Here is a 20,170-nt window from a genome sequence, read left to right as displayed (position 1 = left end):
ATGTTTTCCCTCTTCTTTGTACAGTTTAACAGCGGTTGGTCACCTTTCCAACGACCTTTACCGCCACCTACTGACCCGGGTGTGGAATAGATTGGGCTTGAATGAGAGTGTTTGGTACTTACTCCAAACACTAAGTACTTTGTGTATCAGTCATAAAGGCATATTTTTGATACCCTCGTAAAGTTAACTCATGTTTGCAAGTCAGGGCAGCTAATGGATTTCACAGTGTGTAGGTGTGTCAGGTCAATTTGCTTGCAGATAGGCCATTCGATTATTCGGTCCGTCAAAGTTTGTTTCGAAGTGCAAAATAATATAAAGGGGATCTTCACATAGAAAAACAACATACATAAATACAATAATAATACCAGTATGACAAATGAAGGGGAAAAAACAATAAGATAAAAAGAAAATGCACATTCATAAAGGAGTGAGAAGAAATAAAACTTATCTTCTCAACCCTGGTGTATTTAATAAACATAACCTCCCCAAATAAATATGTAAATTAGCTGCCATGCTGAACATAATTATTCTTCATTACTTACATTATTACATTGTTACTAAAGCATGGTAGCAATTTTGGGAAAATGAGGTTGTTTACACAAGCTTGATTGATGAAACATTTCTGTTACTACCATAAAATAAGACTTTTTCCTTTGCACTGGTTTTTATCAAAAGCATCCAGATACAAGTAAATATGCGCCTGTTTTTCATCTTTCTTCCTCCCACATCCCTGAAGTCAGGCTAACCCTAAACATCCCACGAGCCACCCTGTCCTTGAAGCCTCAAAGGAAATTCAGAATCCTTCAAAAGCTGAAGTTGTGTCATTCTGGATACTTTACTGTCTGACAGTGTTACCCTACCACCAACCCCCGAGGTCATTTTCACTAAACTTGAATACAAGATTATTCCAGAAGAAATGTGGCAGTCAGAAGATACAGCACAAGCTACAATAAAGGCCTGCTTCACATCACATCACATCACATCACATCACATCACAACACATCACAATAATACAATTATTATAATAACTTTCAGTTCCCTTAGAAATTGCAGGTGAATTACGAGGGATTTTGTGACTGAATTAGAAAGACAATGAACTGGTTTGGCGGACTAGCTCTACACCCTCGGCAGGGTCCTCGAGGGTGTATGGGAGTTCACCCAACCACTCTACATGTGTTTTGTGGACTTGGAGAAGGCGCGAGAAGGGACCATGTCCCTCGGGGAGTTCTGTGGGGGGTGCTTTGGGAAAACGGGGTACAGACCCCCCTGACACGGGCTCCCTCTACCACCGATGTCAGAGTTTGGTCCGCATTGCCGGCAGTAAGTCGGGATTCGTTTCCAGTGAGGGATGGACTCCGTCAAGGCTGCCCTTTGTCACCGATTCTGTTCATAACTTTTATGGACAGAATTTCCAGGTGCAGCCAAGGCGTTGAGGGGATCCAGTTTGGTGGCCTCAGTTTTGCATCTCTGCTTTTAGCAGATGATGTGGTGCTGTTGGCATCTTCAAGCCGCGATCTCCAACTCTCACTGGAGCTGTTCGCAGTCGAGTATGAAGCAGTTGGAATGAAAATCAGCACCTCCAAATCCGAGACCATGGTCCTCAGTCAGAAAAGGGTGGAGTGCCCTCTTCAGGTCTGGGATGAGAGTCTGACCCAAGTGGAGGAGTTCAAGTATCTTGGGGTCTCGTTCGCGAGTGAGGATGGAACGGGAGATTGACAGACGGATCGGTGCAGCGTCCGCTGTGATGCGGACTCTGTATCGGTCTGTCGTGATGAAGAAGGAGCTGAGCCGAAAGGCAACGCTCTCGATTTACCGGTCGATCGGCGTCACTACCCTCCCCTGTGGTCACGAGCTGTGGGTCCGGAAGAGCTGGAAGACGTGGATGGGGAGAGGGAAGTCTTAGCTTCCCTGCTGAAGCTGCTGCCTCCGCGACCCAACCTCGGTTAAGAGGCAGATAATGGATAGATGGATGGATGGATGGATGGATGGATTGGGTTGAAAGAACTATAACGCTGGTTAACAGTATTTGATCTGGGGTTCCCAAAGTTAGCGATCCAAAATGGATCTGTAAGGTGTTCTTAATAGCTGTACTGCAAGTCCATTTTTATTCATGTTTGTTGTAATAAATGAATATATTTTTTGTCCTTACATTATATTTTGTAAGTTTGGTTCCAGGTGAGGAGTGACATTTCATGGGTTTTTTTTTGTTTGTTTGTTTGTTTTGTTTTGTTTTTTCAATTTCAATTTTGCAATATCTAAATAAAATATATAAATAAAATGTAAAATATAGTATGTACACTGAAAAAAAAATGTGTGCAGTGCAAGCGGTTGCACAAAATAAAATCATCTGGATCCAGATGCATTTATTAAGTAGACATATAGTCTTCTTAAAAAATGTATCAGGATCTAGATGATTATGTTTCGTGGAACCACTTGATGAAATAAAATTAAGTGAATTAAACAGTAACTTTTTTCAGTGTCATTCTTCATATTCAGGGAAATATTAGCTGACATATCCTGAGTGAGTCACACACACATTTTGTTTGCTTGCATTGAATCAGTCTGTTAATAAATGTCAATATAGATCAAACGGCACTGAAAAAAATTATGTGTTGAATTTACTCAATTTTATTTCATTGTGGCTGCATGAAATAAAAACATCTTGATCCAGACGATTTTATTTTATGCAACCACTTGACAAAATGAAATGAGTCAATTCCACACCATGAACAAAATTCAGTCTGTTTAGCATGATGCACTTTGATAGAATAACAAACTGTATATGTTTGAGTTTACTCACTACTTTCTTGTAGGAAAACACTGCTCCAATTAGAGCGCCACCCACAAAGACGCCAACGTTGGAGAGTGGCGAATATTCAAGTCAACTGACCTCAATGGAGGCCAACGAAGAAGTCTTGCAAAGAGGTTAAATGAATGCATGTCACATCTTGGTGGATTTTTTTTTTTGTAACTCTTTAGATTATTTAAATGTTTCATATTTATTAATTATCTCAAGGGTTTCCTTTCAGGAAAAATCAGAGTCATAAGTGTTAATGTAATAATTTTGTCATTATTGATCATTTTCAGGGCTACAGCAAACAGATGAGCCAGGGGAAGCATCTGAAGATGTCAGTTCAGATTCATGAATAATGTTTTAATCTATACTTTACTGTGTCTTTATCAGCAATAGAAATCTGTGAACCTTTCACACTTCTTCCAGGTTCTTGTCATGCACACTTTAAAAGGAGAGAAAGGCGAGCCTGGACCACCAGGCTCACCGGGTCCCCCCGGGCCCACTCTTCTACCGAGGCAAACTGAGCCTTGGCCAAGAGGTCCACAAGGGCCACCAGGAATCCCTGGACAGCCAGGAAAGCCAGGGAGAGATGGACAACGGGTTTGTGCTTTACATACAAGATTTGCAGATCTCCTGTACAGCCGTGTTCATGTACATTTCACTTACCTCTCCCAAATATTTTACAGGGAACAAAGGGGGACAATGGAGATGCAGTAAGATTTGTATTCTTTTAATTTTTTTGTCATCACTGTCATGCTTTATGTTAGCATTAGTAATGGAACATTGATTGTTCTTCTAGGGTCAGAGAGGACCACAAGGATTTCCAGGTTTGGATGGAGATGCTGGAGTCAAAGGAGATAAGGTATTAGCTAATGATAATAATCATCATCATTTATGTCTTATTGTATGCACTTTGTTTACTTCAACAAGACCGGTTCCATTTATACAGCACCTCAAAGACCGCATTCATTTAATCCAGTTAAAATCATTTTCATCAGACCCTCACTCAGTCGCTTCAGGTGTGCCCCAAGGCTCAATCCCGGGGTCCCTGCTTTTCATCATCTACCTCCTCCCCTTTTTGCTGCAAACTGTGTAAATCTGCACCCATGTCGGTTGGATTGAGTGTTGGTCTTTTGGCAGATGCACGCAAGTTGGTGCATTTTAAAAAGGGTGCCGTTGTGGGGGTGAACCCAGCCAACTTGAGTCATTTCCAATCAAAGGGGCTCCTCTCATTCCCTTTAACATACCGAGTGCGAGGGGTACACTGATAATGCTTGACATGGCAAAAGAAGAAACTAATTTGCTCGAGTCCAGGATGTTGAAGTGCACTAAATGGGCTTACGTTTATAAGGAACTGCAAGCAGACCTCCACGGCTGATGATGTAACTTGGCCAGGGAGTTAACAGAACCTTATACCCAATTGTTCAGATTTGTATGTGACCCCTCCCTATATCTCTGCCATGGCCAGAGGGATCATTTTAGAAATATAATAAAGATAATTAATGATAATAATGCATTCAATTAGTTTATTTATACAATGATTCATAGAGATCAATGCACACTGTTGTCATATTTATGAATCAAACACTGACATCTACCACACACGTCATCAGAGCTCAGAATCTGTCTGCTTGTGCCCTGAGCAAATTCACCAAAATCACTTTAAACCATCTGCGCTAAAACTTAGATGTAGTTCCAACAGGTGAAACATTTAAATAAATGTTTCCCACCAAAGTGTGAGAAGCGCATGTCATAGGTTCATAGTCTTTGTCAAGCCGACTCAGCTGTTTGTGTTCTCTGAGGGGAGACGCACTGTCACACAATATTGAAAGGCACTTTTCCAAAAGATTGTTCACTTTTTTAAAATTTTCTTTGTGACATCCCTACCTCCAGGGAGACCCTGGACTTGGTTTACCCGGCCCACCGGGCCTACCCGGGCCTCCTGGACCCCCTAGATCACGCAGTGTATCTGTAAGTGTTGTTAATGTAGAAGTAATGTAATCAAATCCTGTTTTGTGAAGTTATGGCAACGCTGTATGATGTTTGATCAACTTAAAGTATGATGAATAAATTAATATTCTGTTCTCTGCGTGCGAGTGTGTGTTGGTGTATGTGTGTGCATGTGTGTGTGTTCTTTTTGTTCTCTTTTGTTCTGTAGTATGGAGAAGATGCGTTGGGTTCTGGGTTTGAGGACCTGGACAGTGATACTGAGCTCATTAGGGTAAGGGTAGTACTGTGATATACAGTAGAGATAGTTGATTACCAACACAATAGAGTAATTGAGTAAATGTCACTGTGTTCCCCAGGGTCCTCCTGGACCACCTGGGCCTCCAGGACCACCCGGTCTCCCTGGCACCAACCCTCCATCATCTGAGGGCCTGTCTCACACATATGCTGGGCCACATGGTGCCCCTGGTAAAAATGGACTTGAAGGCCAGCCAGGAATACCAGTAAGTCACTTAAAAATATTTATAACTCTTTTTTTTTTTTTTTTAGACTAACAATATAATAACTAAGAGAGCAAATTACAAGCTATTTAGATAAGATCATAGATCATGTTTCCTGCACCAATGTATTTCTTCAATTTGCCTTATGTATATGTGTTAAACCCATTAAGGCCAGGAGTGCATAACTGCGTTTCTACCACTCAAGCCGGGAGTGCTGTTGCGTCTTTCTACCCCTAAAGATGAAAATGATTTACGTCATTTTCTTTTTTTAATCCAGTTCTCAGTCTCTTAGCCAATAGAATACATCAGAATACAGGTGGCAGTGTTGTGAACTTGTGACCCATTTTTAATGATGGACGCGCAGACGATCGAGCGAGCTCTGAAATAAGTCATTCTCGACAGTGATCGACGACGCCCTTTTGATTGAAACAGTAAATAATAATAAACTCGGGCCTGTGTGAAAGCCACATGCCTAAGCTCTCAAATTCTTTTGGAATTATGTTTTTATCTGCTACAAGGGTTGAGATTTATTTTGTAGGTGTTGAATTTCTGGGAGAACCTCAGGTTTAAGAGGGTGATTATATAGTCGCTCATAGGTCTTGGGGAGATATTGCGCCAAGCGCTTTAGGCCTTAATGCAGGGGTGGCCAAGTCCGGTCCTCAAGATCAAGAGCCACGATCCAGCCTGTTTTAGGTTTATCCCTGTGGCACCACACCTGTTTCAAATGATCAGATCATTAGCCAGATTTGCAAAAGCCTGATAATGAGCCTGATGATTTGAATCAGGTGTGTAGGCGTAGGGATAAACCTAAAACAGGCTGGATTGTGGTTCTTGAGGACCAGACTTGGCCACCCCTGCCTTGATGGGTCAAAGGGGAATGAAATCCAATATTATATTATTTTTCTGTTACTGTTTATTTAAATCTATGAAGTATTTATCCTAACAAATACAGAAAAACAAAAACGTACCCGCATTGGTATGTTCACTTGTGGGGCCGCCATTTTTAGGTCTTTCCACTCTCACGAGAGTCCAAATTTGAATGTTACATGTATTTGCCAGTTCCGGCTTATTATACAGCTTTCTTTACTGTGAAAACCATATAGTGTTAGTCAGTAATTAGCTACGACAAGCGACATTCGCCTTCGCCTTCACACAATAATATGAAGTTCAGATCTTCCTTAGACAACCACAATTATGCCATTCTTAATATTCAATACAATAAAAAAATACACAACGAAAAACAAATTCAAAAACTATTTCATAATAATTTACAAAAAAATTGAAAGTATATTTTTTTCATGATTCTCACTGGGTGGGCAGTCTCTCAATCTGGGTGGGCCTGTGCACACCCACGCCCACCCATCGCTCCGCCCCTGATGCATACACTTACTTTTATGTCTGACACAGTTCAGTGCACGCAACTAAAATGTCCATCCATTCTCTGAACCGCTTATTCTCACTCGGGACGTGGGCATGCTGGAGTCCATCCCGGCTGTCTCACCTATTTTCACTTGTTATAGTATACGTATATGGTATATATCTAAAATATCTTAAATAAATTATATAGTACGCATCTAAAAACATCCAAACTCTCAATCTGGATGCACGCGCGGATGTAGAGTTTTACAGTACTTCTCAGACAGTGAAGCTTTCAAGCGTGTGAAAAGATTTGTTCTCAAGCTATATTAAACATTTCAAATGGTTAACAATACATAAAAATAACAGACGTCATGGGTGGGAACAGACGAATAGGAGAGCACCTCCAAATCCATTGTTCCCTGCAGTCTGTCAGCTGACAATTTAATGGAGTGTGTCCTAGTATCAGGTAACTCTCTACCGGCGCTTCAACGCCACTTCTGGTCTGTAGTAGGGCTGCCACAAACGATTATTTTGCTAGTCGACTAATCACTAACAGTAATTGCGATTAGTCGACTAATCGGATAATATATAAATCTCGGCAAATTGCAGCAGCAAGCTGCTGCTCTTATAATAAGCATAATTCGCTGACATCTTAAATTCTTTATGTACAAACTAATCATGAAGACAAGATGATAGTACATTCAACTTGTATTAAACTTTGCAATTCAAGCCATCATTCCTGAAATGTTTATAAATAAAGGAACGACTTAAATTGATGGCGATACACTGGCCTTAAAATTTTTAGCTGTAATTCTTTAGTGCGTTTTAAAATTGAACCAAAACTATACACCCTGCAGAGTTGCACTAATACAGTGAAATTATCTTTGAATACAAAAAGAAGTACTCGTATACATATTTCACTCTTCTTCAGCACCAAGACATTTTTTTTCTTTTTTAACGGAAGGTAGTGAAATCAAAGGAGTAAATTGGGCAAATGCTCTGTGCTAAAGAAAACTAAAATAAACACTTGTATTGGTTTTTAATTTTGTGTTAATTTAAACTTCATCAAAAAGGTTTTGTTATTCTTTTCACTAGTATGCATAATTTAATAGTAAATTGATCTACACAATCAAAATGTGGTATGCACCTGTAACAAAAAAAGGAAGAACTTTTTTTTGCACTATAACATAGTATATTACAACAAACTTAATTATGTACTTTATTGTTATGTGATGCCGATGAGTGGCACATTTTGTGTCGTTTTTGTGTTGAGTGCTGATATTTCCCAATTCATGAACGCATCACTCCGTTCGCTAGTGAGAGCAAGCGTGTGTTTTCTGTTTCGAAGTCCACCACGGGCATAAACACACAGAGTTTTGGTTGTTAATCAACGCGAGGTTACTGAATAATGGCTGCTTGATCCATAGAAGATGCTACGACGTGTTAGCGTACCAAATAGGAGCGTTACATCAAACACACCGTAACGTGTGTATGCTAACTACAGCTAGCTTCTAGACACAACTCTGTCTATGTCAGATATGAAATCAGGATTAAGCCATAACTTGCTTGCTTTTTGTAAGTGATTGGGCATCCCCATCATGCTGCCATGAAAGGCAGGTTTGCATTGTATTGAGTATATTTGGTGAAATGCGCCGTAACTTTCGGACTCTGTTGCCAACAAGAATTAGCCCTTACAGTGCAAGGCTTACACTACTTTACCCACAATGCTTCTGTTTACATCACCCGGATGTGCGTTGCAGATAGGGAAACAGCCAGCGTGAGAAGAGCGAGACGCAGCAGTCTTGAAAGAAAAACAATGTGCCAAATAAATAAATATATAAATAAACGACGCGTCGACGATTAAAATGAATTGTCAACGATTTTGATCGTCGACGTCATCATGTTAGTCGACTAATCATGGCAGCCCTAGTCTGTAGCTGCTAATGATTTTGCTCAGCATGGCGCCCCCTTATATTGTTAGATTATTGTTTCATTCTTAATCCACAAACACAATATTAATCAGTGTACTTTGTTTTGCCCAGTGTTGGCACATACTGAACAATGTAGTCTTGCTTTGATAATTTTTGTGTTTGGTTTCCCTTTAAGAACCCATTTCAAAACAGATTAATTTAAGTTGATATTAATGTTTATGTAGGTCTACAATAGCGTGTAATACATTGCTGCAGAAGATGTAACTCATAACTAAGGGCAACTACCACGTGTAAAACATGAACACATCATGGAAATTGTTGTTCTGTTAAATGTATACATTTTTACTGTTAAATATGTTGTTCATATGTTTTTTGCTTTCTTCATCTTCTGCCACCAATATGCCTTCTCCTCCACGTTCCACGTGGAACATTTGCTCCTCTCCACTCTCTTACAGATGTTTAAGGATTGGTTTAGTGGTTCTGGGTCTGGTGGTTCAGGTTTGAGCACAGAGTTGTACTCTGGCCTTGGCTCTGGTATCAGTTCTGATTCTGAGTCCACTTTTGCTTCTGGCTCTGGGCTTGACTTCAGCTCTGCTTGGGTATCGGGCGAGGTATATATTGCTTGGTTTGCGTGGTAAAACAGCAAACCATAATTCAGTGTTACAGTCAAAAGCCAGTGCACCGAGTCAGCATCATTTCCTGTATTTATTTTTTTATATCGTCACTGTCCTGTGAAAAACATCTATGTCCAATTTTGGACGTTTTCTTTTTTTTTTTTTCTTTTTTTTAATTTTCACGTTAATGCGACATCTGTAACGCGGAAACATCATTCACATTAAAATAAGAAAAATGAAAAAAGTGGACATAAGTGTTTTTCACGGGACAGCGACGATATGCTAGTTTGAGACAATAAAAGTGACGATTATGTTTGTGTGTAAATATTGTCATGTGGAATAAAGAGGTCCTTGCCTCAGTACTCTGGCTAATAACTGTACACTGTCCTACAATGGTATATTAACTTGTGGCTGACAACTGGGTCTTTTTTTTTTGCCTGAAGTGGTCTCCATCCATGCAGATGTGTGTAAACCAACATCACTTCTTTATCCTGTGATGATCCATCTGGTTTGACATTATCTGCTAAATGACATCACTTGAATGGAGATTAACACAAACACGCATGCAACCACATTTTGAGAATCAGGTTTGATTCTCTTTTTCAATTTCAATTTGCGCAAATTGTTTTTTTATTCATGTTCGCAGTGAACACATTGTTCTAAGGCATACTGAAAATAAAACAATTTTACATAATTGATTAAATATTTAAGTCTGCCTTGCAATTAAGTGTTTCTGAAACATTAGAGGAATACTTGGAATCTTTGATGATGACATGTCAGCTTTCCACAAAGGATGAGAATAGAAAATGATGCACTGCTTTATGCTACATTTCATCAGACAAGACACTAAGCAAAGAAGAGATGTTCTCTCGATTTCACTTTTTAGATTCTTTGAAGCGGTGATTAAGATCAGCATAAAATCCATATTGAGCGAAAATATAAATGCAACACTTAATTTTGCTCCCATTTTTCATGAGCTGAATTCAAAGACGTAAGACTTTTTCTATGTGCACATAAGGCCTAGTTCTCTCAAAAATTGCTCACAAATCTGTCTAAATCTGCGTTAGTGACCACTTCTCCTTAGCTGAGTAATCCTTCCACCTCACAGGTGTGGCATATCAAGATGCTGGCTCCAATTGGCATGTTGACTGCCGGAATGTCCACCAGAGTTGTTGTTTTGCATACACAGAGATGGATGCCCCAACGAGATCCTAGGGCCCATTTCTGTGCTATTCATCCACGGCCATCGCCCCATGTTGCAGCATGATAATATTGCAAGGATCGGTACACAATTCCTGGAATCTGAAAACATCCCAGTTCTTGCATGGCCAGCATACTCACTGGACATAGCCCGCATTGAGGATATTCAGGGTGCTTTGGGTTTGACAGCATCTTCCATGCAGTTCCAGCCATTGAAGAAGAGTGGATGAACATTCCAAAGGCCACAATCAACAACCTGATTTCTATGACGCCAAGAGTGGTTGCACTGCATGAGGTCAATTGTGATCACAAGGTACGGAATCGATAGCAACTGGACTGCTCAAGTTGTCTTGATATTGACTGGTTTTCTGCCCGCACCCCCAACCCCTAGATGCATGCAGATTTTAAAATACGGTATGATATATGATATGATGTCGATGGATTAACTCAGCAAAAGAGAAGTGACCACCAACACCAATTTAGACAGATGTGTGTAAACATTTGAGAAATGTTTTTGTTATCAATGTACAGAGGTCATCTTGTAAAAATGAGAGCAAAAAACAACAAGAAGTGTTGTGTTTATTTTTTTTTTTCAATGTAGTAACTAAATTAGTCTTTTACACAATACTGTCCATGCCCAAGTGTTTCATCAAACACCAGATTTCTGGTAGGCAATTTTGGCAAGCATCATCTCATCACCAAGAAGTTGAGTATTCCTTTAAACAAGCTGTCACATTTGGCTTTGGCCCTGAATGGGAATGGCTGAGGGGTCAACAAACTGCTTAACATCATATCCCTCTATTTTTTCATTTAACTTTTTTTTTTTTATCACGATGTTGTCCATGACAGTCTGTGTTTGTTTGATTAGGGTCGAGCAGGGAAAAATGGGGCTCCAGGCCTCCCTGGAGCTGTGGGAGAGAAGGTAAAATATGCTAATCACAACTTCACATGATGTTTGTGCTTATATGGAATACACCCACCCCCCCTTCCACCCTGCACCCCCAAAAAATAAAATACTCTTACTATGGTACCTACAGCACGCATTTGTGTCATATTTTGAATACTTTTGTAAATACTCTCTTTGTGAACAACCTCTCTTTTTGTCTTTTCCCATTAAATCTTTAGGGTTCCAAAGGTTTACCCGGATCACCTGGACCAAAAGTAATTTTGCTTATTGTAGACCAGTGTTTTTCAAACTGTCAGTGTGCCGCGAGATATTGTCAGGTGTGCCGTGGGAAATTATCTAATTGTGTGCCTGTGCGGTCTAGCGCCTGGCAGCGTAATCATGTCTTTATTACATTGTAGTACTCTTCCATACCAGCAGGTAGCAGCAGCAGCAGCAGTTAGCTAATTGTCTTTTTTTAGAGACAAGCGAATTAGTGACACATGTTTATCCAAACAGGCCCATGTTTCACACTGAGTATCAAGAAGAAACATTATAAAATACTTTTTTCCTTGTGTTTATTTAATTCCTATTCAAGACGTTATAATATAACGTCATTCTTCAATGTTAAAAAAAAATGCTTATATAAACAATATAACACTTATATTGTTAAAATAAGGTTGGTTTTTTTTTTCACTATTTCAGCTGGTGGTGTGCCGTGGAATTTTTTCAATGGAATAAATGTGCCTTGACTCAGAAAAGTTTGAAAAACACTGTTGTAGATGTCAGTATGTCAGAGTGCGTACTGTTCTTCAGTTAAAAAAGTGACAGAGCATCGCTAAGTTGGCAAATAACGGACGTTTGTCCTCAGGGTGAATGTGGATCTGCAGGCAGTGCAGGGTCGGAGGGACCTCAAGGGCCCATCGGTCCACCGGGTAAAAGAGGCCCGCCGGGTCCACCAGGGCCTCCTGGTCCGCCCAGTCTTGCAGGAACCAAATTCTTTGTTGAGGTGTTGACCTGCTTTCTTTTCAATTTTATCCACCCACGCCATGTCACTTCAATTTCAGTGTGGTACATAACATCTGACCTTGTTTTTAGGATATGGAGGGATCTGGCAAGAGCGACATGCTCCTTGCAGCAAGAGTCCCAGGCCCGCAGGTCAGTGTGATTTAGTGAGTCTATTAACATTTGTGATGTGTTTTATTGTATACAGTATGTCCATTCCGTTGTTTAGGGTGCACCTGGTCTTCCTGGTTCCCAAGGTCCCAAGGTTTGTACCATATATTTTTACGGTACTGTAGACCCCAGTCTGGCGTTAGCTATTATTGTGCCACAAAATTTCTGCTCTCTGTAATGTCTTTTAAAGGGTGAGGATGGAGCTCCAGGTCCACCAGGGCCCTCCATCAAGGTACAACTCCTAAATATTAATACTACACACTCCTCCATTATTGCTGTTTTTTTTCAATGTTTATTTGTCACTTTAGTCAAGCATTTATTAAATAGGCTATAGATTATATCAGACATTCATGCTGTTATATTAACCAGAATAGTTTAAAAGTTTGCAGTTATTAATTCAGTTTCTTCCATTGGTTTATTGTAGGGTGAAAGAGGGGACCCGGGAACAGAGGGTTTGCAGGGTCCTGCTGGTCTACCAGGTCCAAGGGTATGTATGTAGCAGTCTATAGCATACAGTGCATCCGGAAAGTATTCACAGCACTTTACTTTTTCCACATTTTGTCACGTTACAGCATCATTCCAAAATAGAATCGATCTCAAATTTCTATACACAGCACCCCATAATGATAATAGGAAAAAAATGTTTTTGATTTTTTTTTTCCCCCCAAAAGTATTGAAAATAAAAAAAGAAACAAGAAATCACATGTCCATAAGTATTCACAGTCTTTGCCGAAAGGTCAAAACTGACTCGGCGCATCATGTTTCCACTGATCATACTTGAGAGGTTCCTACATCTTAACTTTAGTTGATTCAGTTGCCAGAGAGAAGCCACTAATTAGTAAACGGCACATGGCAGCCCACGTGGAGTTTGCCAAAAAAGGACTGAAGGACTCTCATAACATGAGAAGGAAAATTCTCTGGTCTGATGAGACAAAGTTTGAACACTTTGGTGTGAAAAAGGTCTCTCTTCCAGCTGAAGAAAACCATCCCCAAAGCATGATGCTACCACCACCACGTTTAGCTGTAGGCGTGGTGCTCTTTTAGTGAGGAGCAGTGCTGTGTCAAGCATACTTTTTCGCCAAAAGGACCAACCTTGACTTCACTGGAGCCTATCTTCTTATCTGCAAATGTGTTGCGGAGAGTTGAAGTGTGTTTTTATTTCTTTGTAAGATAAGGTCTTGCCACCCATAGCCCATGAAATAGATGGGAGGTGATAATCACAAAACAACCACTACTTGCCAGAAATTCTTCAATGTTGCTGTCAGCCCCTCGGCAGCCTTCCTGACAAGTGATCTTCTCATTCTTTTCATTTCACAATTTTTGAGTGGCATCCATTCCTTAGTAATGTAACAGTTGTGCATAGCTTTCCTCCTCTTGATGATGACTGTGTTAACTGTGTTCCATGGAATATTGAATGCCTTGATATATAGTTTTATGCCCTTCTCGTGACTAATACATTTGAACACCCAATTATCAGGTGCTGTTTTCCATCTTGGATTAATGCTATTAAACTCACTTAATTATTATTTGATTGTTTTTTTCTGCCACACACTTCACTAAATGTATTTTCCTTATGCACAGGGGGTTAAAGGCGATAAGGGTAGGCCAGGGCAAAAGGTACGTTCAGTGACTTCAGTGCTTTATTTACCAACTACAGTATTGTCTTGACACGTATATACAGATATAAATAAACAATGCTCTCTGCGTCCTGCAAGGGTGAACGCGGTGCAAATGGGCTCGACATCACAGGACCACCTGGGCCTCCTGGACCTCCCGGACCTGTCATTAATCTGACAGATGTATGCAAACATTTCTCCATCCATTTTCATTTTTTTCCACTTATTAATTTTATTATCATTATTTTATTATAATCATAGGAATATTGGAGCTATTCTATTCTATTCTATTCTATTCTATTCTATTCTATTCTATTAACCAGACAAACGGTTTTGGACTATCTGTGGAAGATTTAGTATTCCTATAAGGCAGGTGTGCCATCGTCCAATGTTCCAATATAATTGGTTGCTCAATTCAAATACTATATGGGAACCCCCCCCCAAAAAAAAAAAAAAAACCATACATACCTGTAAAATGAAATATGAATATCTGATTAACTGCATGTAATAGGCAAACTAAATTAAATAGGCTTCACATAGAAAATTAAAAGATTGGTTTCGATCACCTACTTTTGAGTCCAGTTTTGGTATGGTTGTATGGAATGATTTCTACTAATTCTCTTTTTAAAGTGAAACACATGTTTTATTTGTTTTTGTGGGTTTTCTTTTTTTAGATCCTGACTGTCTTTGCCAATTACATACACATACAGAATTGTCTTATATTGATAGGTTTAAAAAAAAAAAATCCAGTCAAAGACAATTAAATAGAAACGTATTCCTGTGTGTATTATATTTTATTTGCAGTTGCTCCTCAATGTCACAGAGAGTATATTCAACTTCACAGAGATCAGAGGCCCACCAGGGCCAAAGGTTAGTATCACAATACGTGGTTGAATATGTAAATGCAAAGTGAATATATTGATTGCGTTTCACGCTCACTTCTCCAAACCTTTTTATGCTCAGTGTGTAAGACTGTGTGGTTGAAACCTCTCCACATACACTGCTTCAGCTACAGTGCATGATGTGTGTTTGAACTATTTTGGCTTTTGGCTAATTGTATGTACCTGCATGTGTTTTGAAGGACAATTGTTACAATTCCCCTGCTTTTTCTTTATGTGTGTACATACTGATGCTGATGCATGCATTTGCGCTTGTTTGTGTGTGTTATATTGCATGTTGCAGGGTCCTGAGGGCTTGCCTGGCAAAGCTGGATTCCCTGTAAGAACCTTTTCACAGACAAATGTCCACTCAATTCTCAGAAGAAATAAGTACTGCACCTTTGTGCATAGATTTTCTTTCTTTATTTTATTTTTTTTAATTCACAATTGTTTTTGCTGTCATTAGACTTCCAGCGCAAGTAAAATTAAGCAATAGCTGTAAATGTTACCTGGTATAGTTTAAATCCTTATTTTTTTTTAATGGAAGTATTGAGAGATACTGTGAGATAAATGTCACCTGTGACTCTGCTTCCTGTGTATAGGACATAATCTTAGTCGTTTAAAATAATTAAACTGTCATCTTTCCAAGAGCCCTTCACTTCTAGCTCACCTTTTGTCATTTTTTGTTGACCTCCTAGGGCCCCAGAGGACCAAAGGGAGACATAGGCCCTCCGGGTATCCAGGGGAAAGCAGGGTTCAAGGTGAGAGAGTATTGCCTAATGACTATTGCAAAAACAAAAATGTACTGGTACATGCAAAAAAAAATGCAACAGTCCTTTCACTTAAAATTGACAATGTTTTTTACCACAGGAATTTACAAATGTGACAAATCTGGTGTCTATTTCCCCGTTGTTAACAGGGAGCAAAGGGAGAGCCAGGTGTGACAATTGCTGCAGATGGATCGCTTTTATCTGCACCAAGAGGCCCCCATGGGCCCAAAGGCATCAAGGTTGTCCTTTACCACTATAATTATCTCGTGCGCGGGTTCTTAACCAGAGGTGTGAAAACTAGAAATTGACATTTTTTTTATATTTAGTAAGTATGCTAAAACTTATTGATTTACATTTCATTTGTTTGCTCGTATTTAGTATGAATTTTTCAACTTCAAATCCTAAAATACTTTTGTATGGGTCAATGATGGCGTAGGGTGTGTAGCAAGGGTTCAGTTCCCATTCGGTGACTGAGAGTGGGAATTGAATGATTTTCCAACCGTGCAATGAATTTGATTGACTTGCGACTATTATAAGTTGTAGTCTGCCTTTTACGATAGCCAGGATGTTCCCTGCGAGCCTCAACAGGATAAACTACGGCAAATGAATGGATGCACTTTTTCACGGAGGAGCGATTGCTGCACAAATGGATGCTGACTGAAAGTGCTGCAAATACAAAATACGGTTGGACTGCTAAAAATCCAAAATGATACAGTAGCACTTCACACAGTACTTTAAAGCAGGAGTCAACCCAAACATATTTTTTTCAAGAATGTGTTCTATGCAGGCCCACTAGTTGAAACAAGGCATTCTGATTAATATGAAATATGAGTTAAGCAGCAAAATCCCCTCGTTTTTAACCATCTCAGGGGGTGACCGTTTTGTCACTTCTGTCGACTGAAAATGACATCCCACACCCTCAGGGCTCAGATAATGACCAATCACGGAGCACCTGTTTTCTGAAGCTGAGCTACGATTGGTACCTGAGGGTGTGTGATGTCGGTTTCACTTTGAATCCAAAATATCAAGTGTACAGTCCTTCTATTTATTGTACGTCTCTGGTGAGTGTGTTTTTGTTGTTGCCAAGTGTGGTTAGTCAATGGACGCTTTGCATAGCATCCGGTTATTTTCCTGTACTTTTGTAAAAGGACTTGTTAGTGACAATTTTTCCATAGAGTTAGACAGTCTTCATCTCAGAGATGTTAACTATGTCGTAAGCAGATAATACGTGATGGTGAAACCGCCTCCTCTTTTTAGAGAGGGCATTTTTATCGATGGCTTCTTTCACACTTCTTTCAAACCATTAGGTCCTCTCTGTTGAGAATTTTGACATTGTTATCCTCAAAAGATTATTTTCTTTTGGAGGTGTAAATAGGGTGACCATTTGTCCCGATTTGCGCGGGACTGTCCCGCAATTTAATGATTTTTGATCATTAAATCGAATTGACTCGCTGTCCCGCATGTCTGATCGGCAGGCACCAATTTTCAAACGTGCGTCTAAAATCTTGTTTTTTATTAAACGCCTGTGTGCTGAGAGCAGACAACACACAGTTTTGTGGGCGGGTCTCGGGCTGTGTGTGTGTGTTTTATGGTGTTCGGGCGGGTCCCAGATAGCAAAAGATGTTAACTCAATGATGAATTAGGGTTAAGAAGGTTGATTTTTGCTTTTAGTTGAGGACTGATGTTTAATCAATGTTGGTTGAACAATATTTTGTCAGCATTGAAGTTTGTGAATCAAAGATGCTGTTGAATCTACGTTGTATTTTGGTTGGATTAAAACATTTGAAAGGTCAATGTTTAATTAACGTTGAATCTCTGTCATCTACGTTTGCCCTTCTCTATTTTTCTACTTCAGCGGAGGGAGGTGGGAAGGGGGCATATTCTGAGGGGGACAGGCCTTTTTCAACCGCAAAAAGTGTGTGTACTGTATCAAACTCACACTCACTCGCTCTCGCTCTCCATTGTTTATTTATTTATTATATATATATATATATATATATATATATATTTTTTTTTTTTTTTAACCACTTTTTTCTGACTGAAATGACTGACTTTTTTTGTTGCCCTGAAAACACTGGTGTTGGTTCTGATTCATGAAACGTTTTCATGTTTCATGTTTCAAAGTAAGAAGACTGCAAAAAAAATAAAATTCAGTTACAACAAGGTCAGTGAAAGACGAGTCAGATAAAGCTTTCTGTGAACTTTGTGGCTGCTGTTGCTGTCATGGAGAAAACGGAAAGACTTGAGTTGTAATGGACATAACCGAAAGTGTTTCATCAGTGCTTTCCTTGCTTCTGGAAGTGCATAGTGCTGCTATGGTGGACATGTTTGCTCACTGCTCACAACGACCAATCACGGCTGACTTGTTTTCTGAATCTGAGCCGTTATTGGTCGTTGTGAGCAGTTGTGATGTCATTTTCAGTCGACAGAAGACAAAATGGCCGCCCCCAGAGATGGCTAAAAACGAGTGCATTTTGCTGCTTAACTTATATTCCACAAACGCAAAATTAATTAGAATGCCGTGTTTCAACTAGTGGGCCTGCTGGGAACATATTCTTGAAAAAAATATGTTTGGGTTGACTTCCCTTTAAGTAATATATTGTAATTTGGAGTGTTGGAGGGTTCAAATGAGTAAAATGACCATTCTTCTCTTAATTGTAGAAGAACATGTGCATTGCTCTCACAGAGAATAGTAGAATATTAGAGCCAAATCAATCACATTTTTCTTTTGACAGGGTGCCCGAGGATTGCCTGGACCTGCAGGACCCATTGTAAGTTCACCCAAACTGACACGGCTAATATTAAATGAAAATTATTTTGCCAGGGAAAGCTGCGCACATACTGTATACTTTATGTATTTATTTTGGTTTTAGACACCTGAAGTACTTTTTGGATGTTGCTAGATTTCTCATGAGAAACGAAGATACCACGACGTCTGTTGTAAGCTGTCTGTTGCTTTTATATATTTTTAGGGCCCACATGGACCACCTGGACAAAAGGGAGAATATGGGTTCCCTGGCCGCTCTGTAAGTATTTTATAGCTAACGTAAGTTGTATTTTAAAACATACATAACTTTGCATTTGTGCAAAAAACAATTTGTGTTTTCTTTTGATAGGGACGACCTGGTATGCCTGGTCGGAAAGGGGAAAAGGGAGATTCTGTTGGGCTGCCAGTAAGAGACAACAGTCTGTTTTTACATCCTGTACAGTACACCATTGTCAAATCTTAATAAGTATTTCAACTTGTCAGTCAACTTTGGAGGTGTTCATTTCTAGTTGCTTTTGCAAAACTGCAACCTACCTTTTAGACTATGTCGATGTTTTATTCTCAGGGACCCCCTGGTCCGCCTGGTGTGCCAGGACTTCCAGGAAGAATTATTGGATTGAATGGAGTAAGTGTTCATCTTTGAGTTGTTGTTGTTTTTTTATATTCTTGATGGACTATTAGGATAAAAATTCCCCACATATTTTTGTTCAAGTGATCATCCTTGGGTGTTTCATGAACAGTTTGAGTGGCACTATGACATGTTCACTAGACAGAATCAAACCAGATAATATCTTTGCCATTTCACACTTAATGCTAGTTGTGGAGTTGTTGCCAATTCATTTGAGCTTTATACATCTTTACATATCAATAAATCGGGACATTTTAATGCCCAAATTCCGGTCTATGTTAACTCTTACTGATCCTCCCCCATTTTGCGATAATAATTTATCCTTTCCGCTTCAATTTTTTTGTTCTATTTGTGGAGCCATGCCAAGTGATGAATCCATCATTCAAAGCTGATAACATGCTCTTCTTTTAAAGACAGTGTTTCCCGTGCGCCCCAGACCGCATTGCAAAAAGGGACTAGTAAGTCTGAGTCAGGCCATCCGATTGGTCCGTTTCATTTTGAAATGGGTTACCATCTGATGGTTCTGTTGCGGAGTGGATAGAGCAGCATGGCAGCTCTCTGGCCACCCCTTGCCGTCTTCCCCACCCACAAACTTCCTTTCCTGACCTCATCTTCCTTATTGCATTTATCAGACTCCGTTTTGGTGGTGTTGGGTGCTTGGGAAACGTTCCTCCAACTATTCTTTGTGCTCTCTGTGCAAAAGAAAAACAAAAACAAAAAAAAACAGCTTTTTTTCTGAATTCCAATCACTAACTTTAAATCATTAACCAGTTTGTTTGTGGTTGGAATTTAATTATATTATTTAACCAATATTATTTCATCTACTGTGCTGGGTGTGGTGGAAGGTCTCTTCTTCAAATGTATCTCATCTTAAAGGAGCCATGTTGTGCATTTTTTTTTTTCACAATTTAAAACAGATTTCGTTACCATGGGGACCGGTGGCAGCGCTAGATCATATAACCAATACAGGTCATCGTTGCCAACTGTTAGCATGTTTAGGGACTATTTTGACCCCTTTAGCCAAACAATTCAATCAAGTCAATAGTATTTGAATTCCACTTGTCAATAAGAATATCTACACACTAGGTCAGGTATATTGAAGATCTT

The 20,170-nt window shown here is 39.6% G+C and overlaps 1 protein-coding gene across 5 annotated transcripts in view; it reads left to right on the top strand.

The window, feature by feature from the left end:
• The window catches only part of col15a1b (collagen, type XV, alpha 1b), a 55,992-nt gene that overhangs the window by 30,135 nt on the left and 5,687 nt on the right, over positions 1 to 20,170 (top strand). For 2 of the 5 annotated variants that reach the window (XM_086043179.1, XM_086043175.1), the window contains 26 exons: positions 2,814 to 2,925; positions 3,088 to 3,128; positions 3,221 to 3,394; positions 3,481 to 3,507; positions 3,594 to 3,656; positions 4,688 to 4,765; positions 4,953 to 5,015; positions 5,101 to 5,244; positions 11,214 to 11,267; positions 11,471 to 11,506; positions 12,100 to 12,237; positions 12,327 to 12,386; positions 12,463 to 12,498; positions 12,595 to 12,636; positions 12,829 to 12,891; positions 13,986 to 14,021; positions 14,120 to 14,203; positions 14,825 to 14,890; positions 15,203 to 15,238; positions 15,597 to 15,659; positions 15,818 to 15,907; positions 18,404 to 18,439; positions 18,641 to 18,694; positions 18,785 to 18,841; positions 19,001 to 19,060; positions 19,477 to 19,521. In XM_086043179.1, the coding sequence (XP_085899305.1) occupies positions 2,814 to 2,925; positions 3,088 to 3,128; positions 3,221 to 3,394; positions 3,481 to 3,507; positions 3,594 to 3,656; positions 4,688 to 4,765; positions 4,953 to 5,015; positions 5,101 to 5,244; positions 11,214 to 11,267; positions 11,471 to 11,506; positions 12,100 to 12,237; positions 12,327 to 12,386; positions 12,463 to 12,498; positions 12,595 to 12,636; positions 12,829 to 12,891; positions 13,986 to 14,021; positions 14,120 to 14,203; positions 14,825 to 14,890; positions 15,203 to 15,238; positions 15,597 to 15,659; positions 15,818 to 15,907; positions 18,404 to 18,439; positions 18,641 to 18,694; positions 18,785 to 18,841; positions 19,001 to 19,060; positions 19,477 to 19,521 (1,758 nt within the window). Of the gene's footprint in view, positions 1 to 2,813; positions 2,926 to 3,087; positions 3,129 to 3,220; positions 3,395 to 3,480; positions 3,508 to 3,593; positions 3,657 to 4,687; positions 4,766 to 4,952; positions 5,016 to 5,100; positions 5,245 to 8,986; positions 9,143 to 11,213; positions 11,268 to 11,470; positions 11,507 to 12,099; positions 12,238 to 12,326; positions 12,387 to 12,462; positions 12,499 to 12,594; positions 12,637 to 12,828; positions 12,892 to 13,985; positions 14,022 to 14,119; positions 14,204 to 14,824; positions 14,891 to 15,202; positions 15,239 to 15,596; positions 15,660 to 15,817; positions 15,908 to 18,403; positions 18,440 to 18,640; positions 18,695 to 18,784; positions 18,842 to 19,000; positions 19,061 to 19,476; positions 19,522 to 20,170 lie in introns of all 5 variants that reach the window. The other 3 variants (XM_086043180.1, XM_086043176.1, XM_086043177.1) reach the window with 3 other exon arrangements.

The sequence above is a fragment of the Filicampus tigris genome, chromosome 10 (assembly GCF_054856515.1).
Source record: "Filicampus tigris isolate MCC_2025a chromosome 10, RoL_Ftig_1.0, whole genome shotgun sequence".
Lineage (NCBI taxonomy): Eukaryota > Metazoa > Chordata > Actinopteri > Syngnathiformes > Syngnathidae > Filicampus > Filicampus tigris.
Note: the sequence above shows the minus strand (reverse complement) of the source record. Positions and strands in the feature narration are given on the sequence as shown.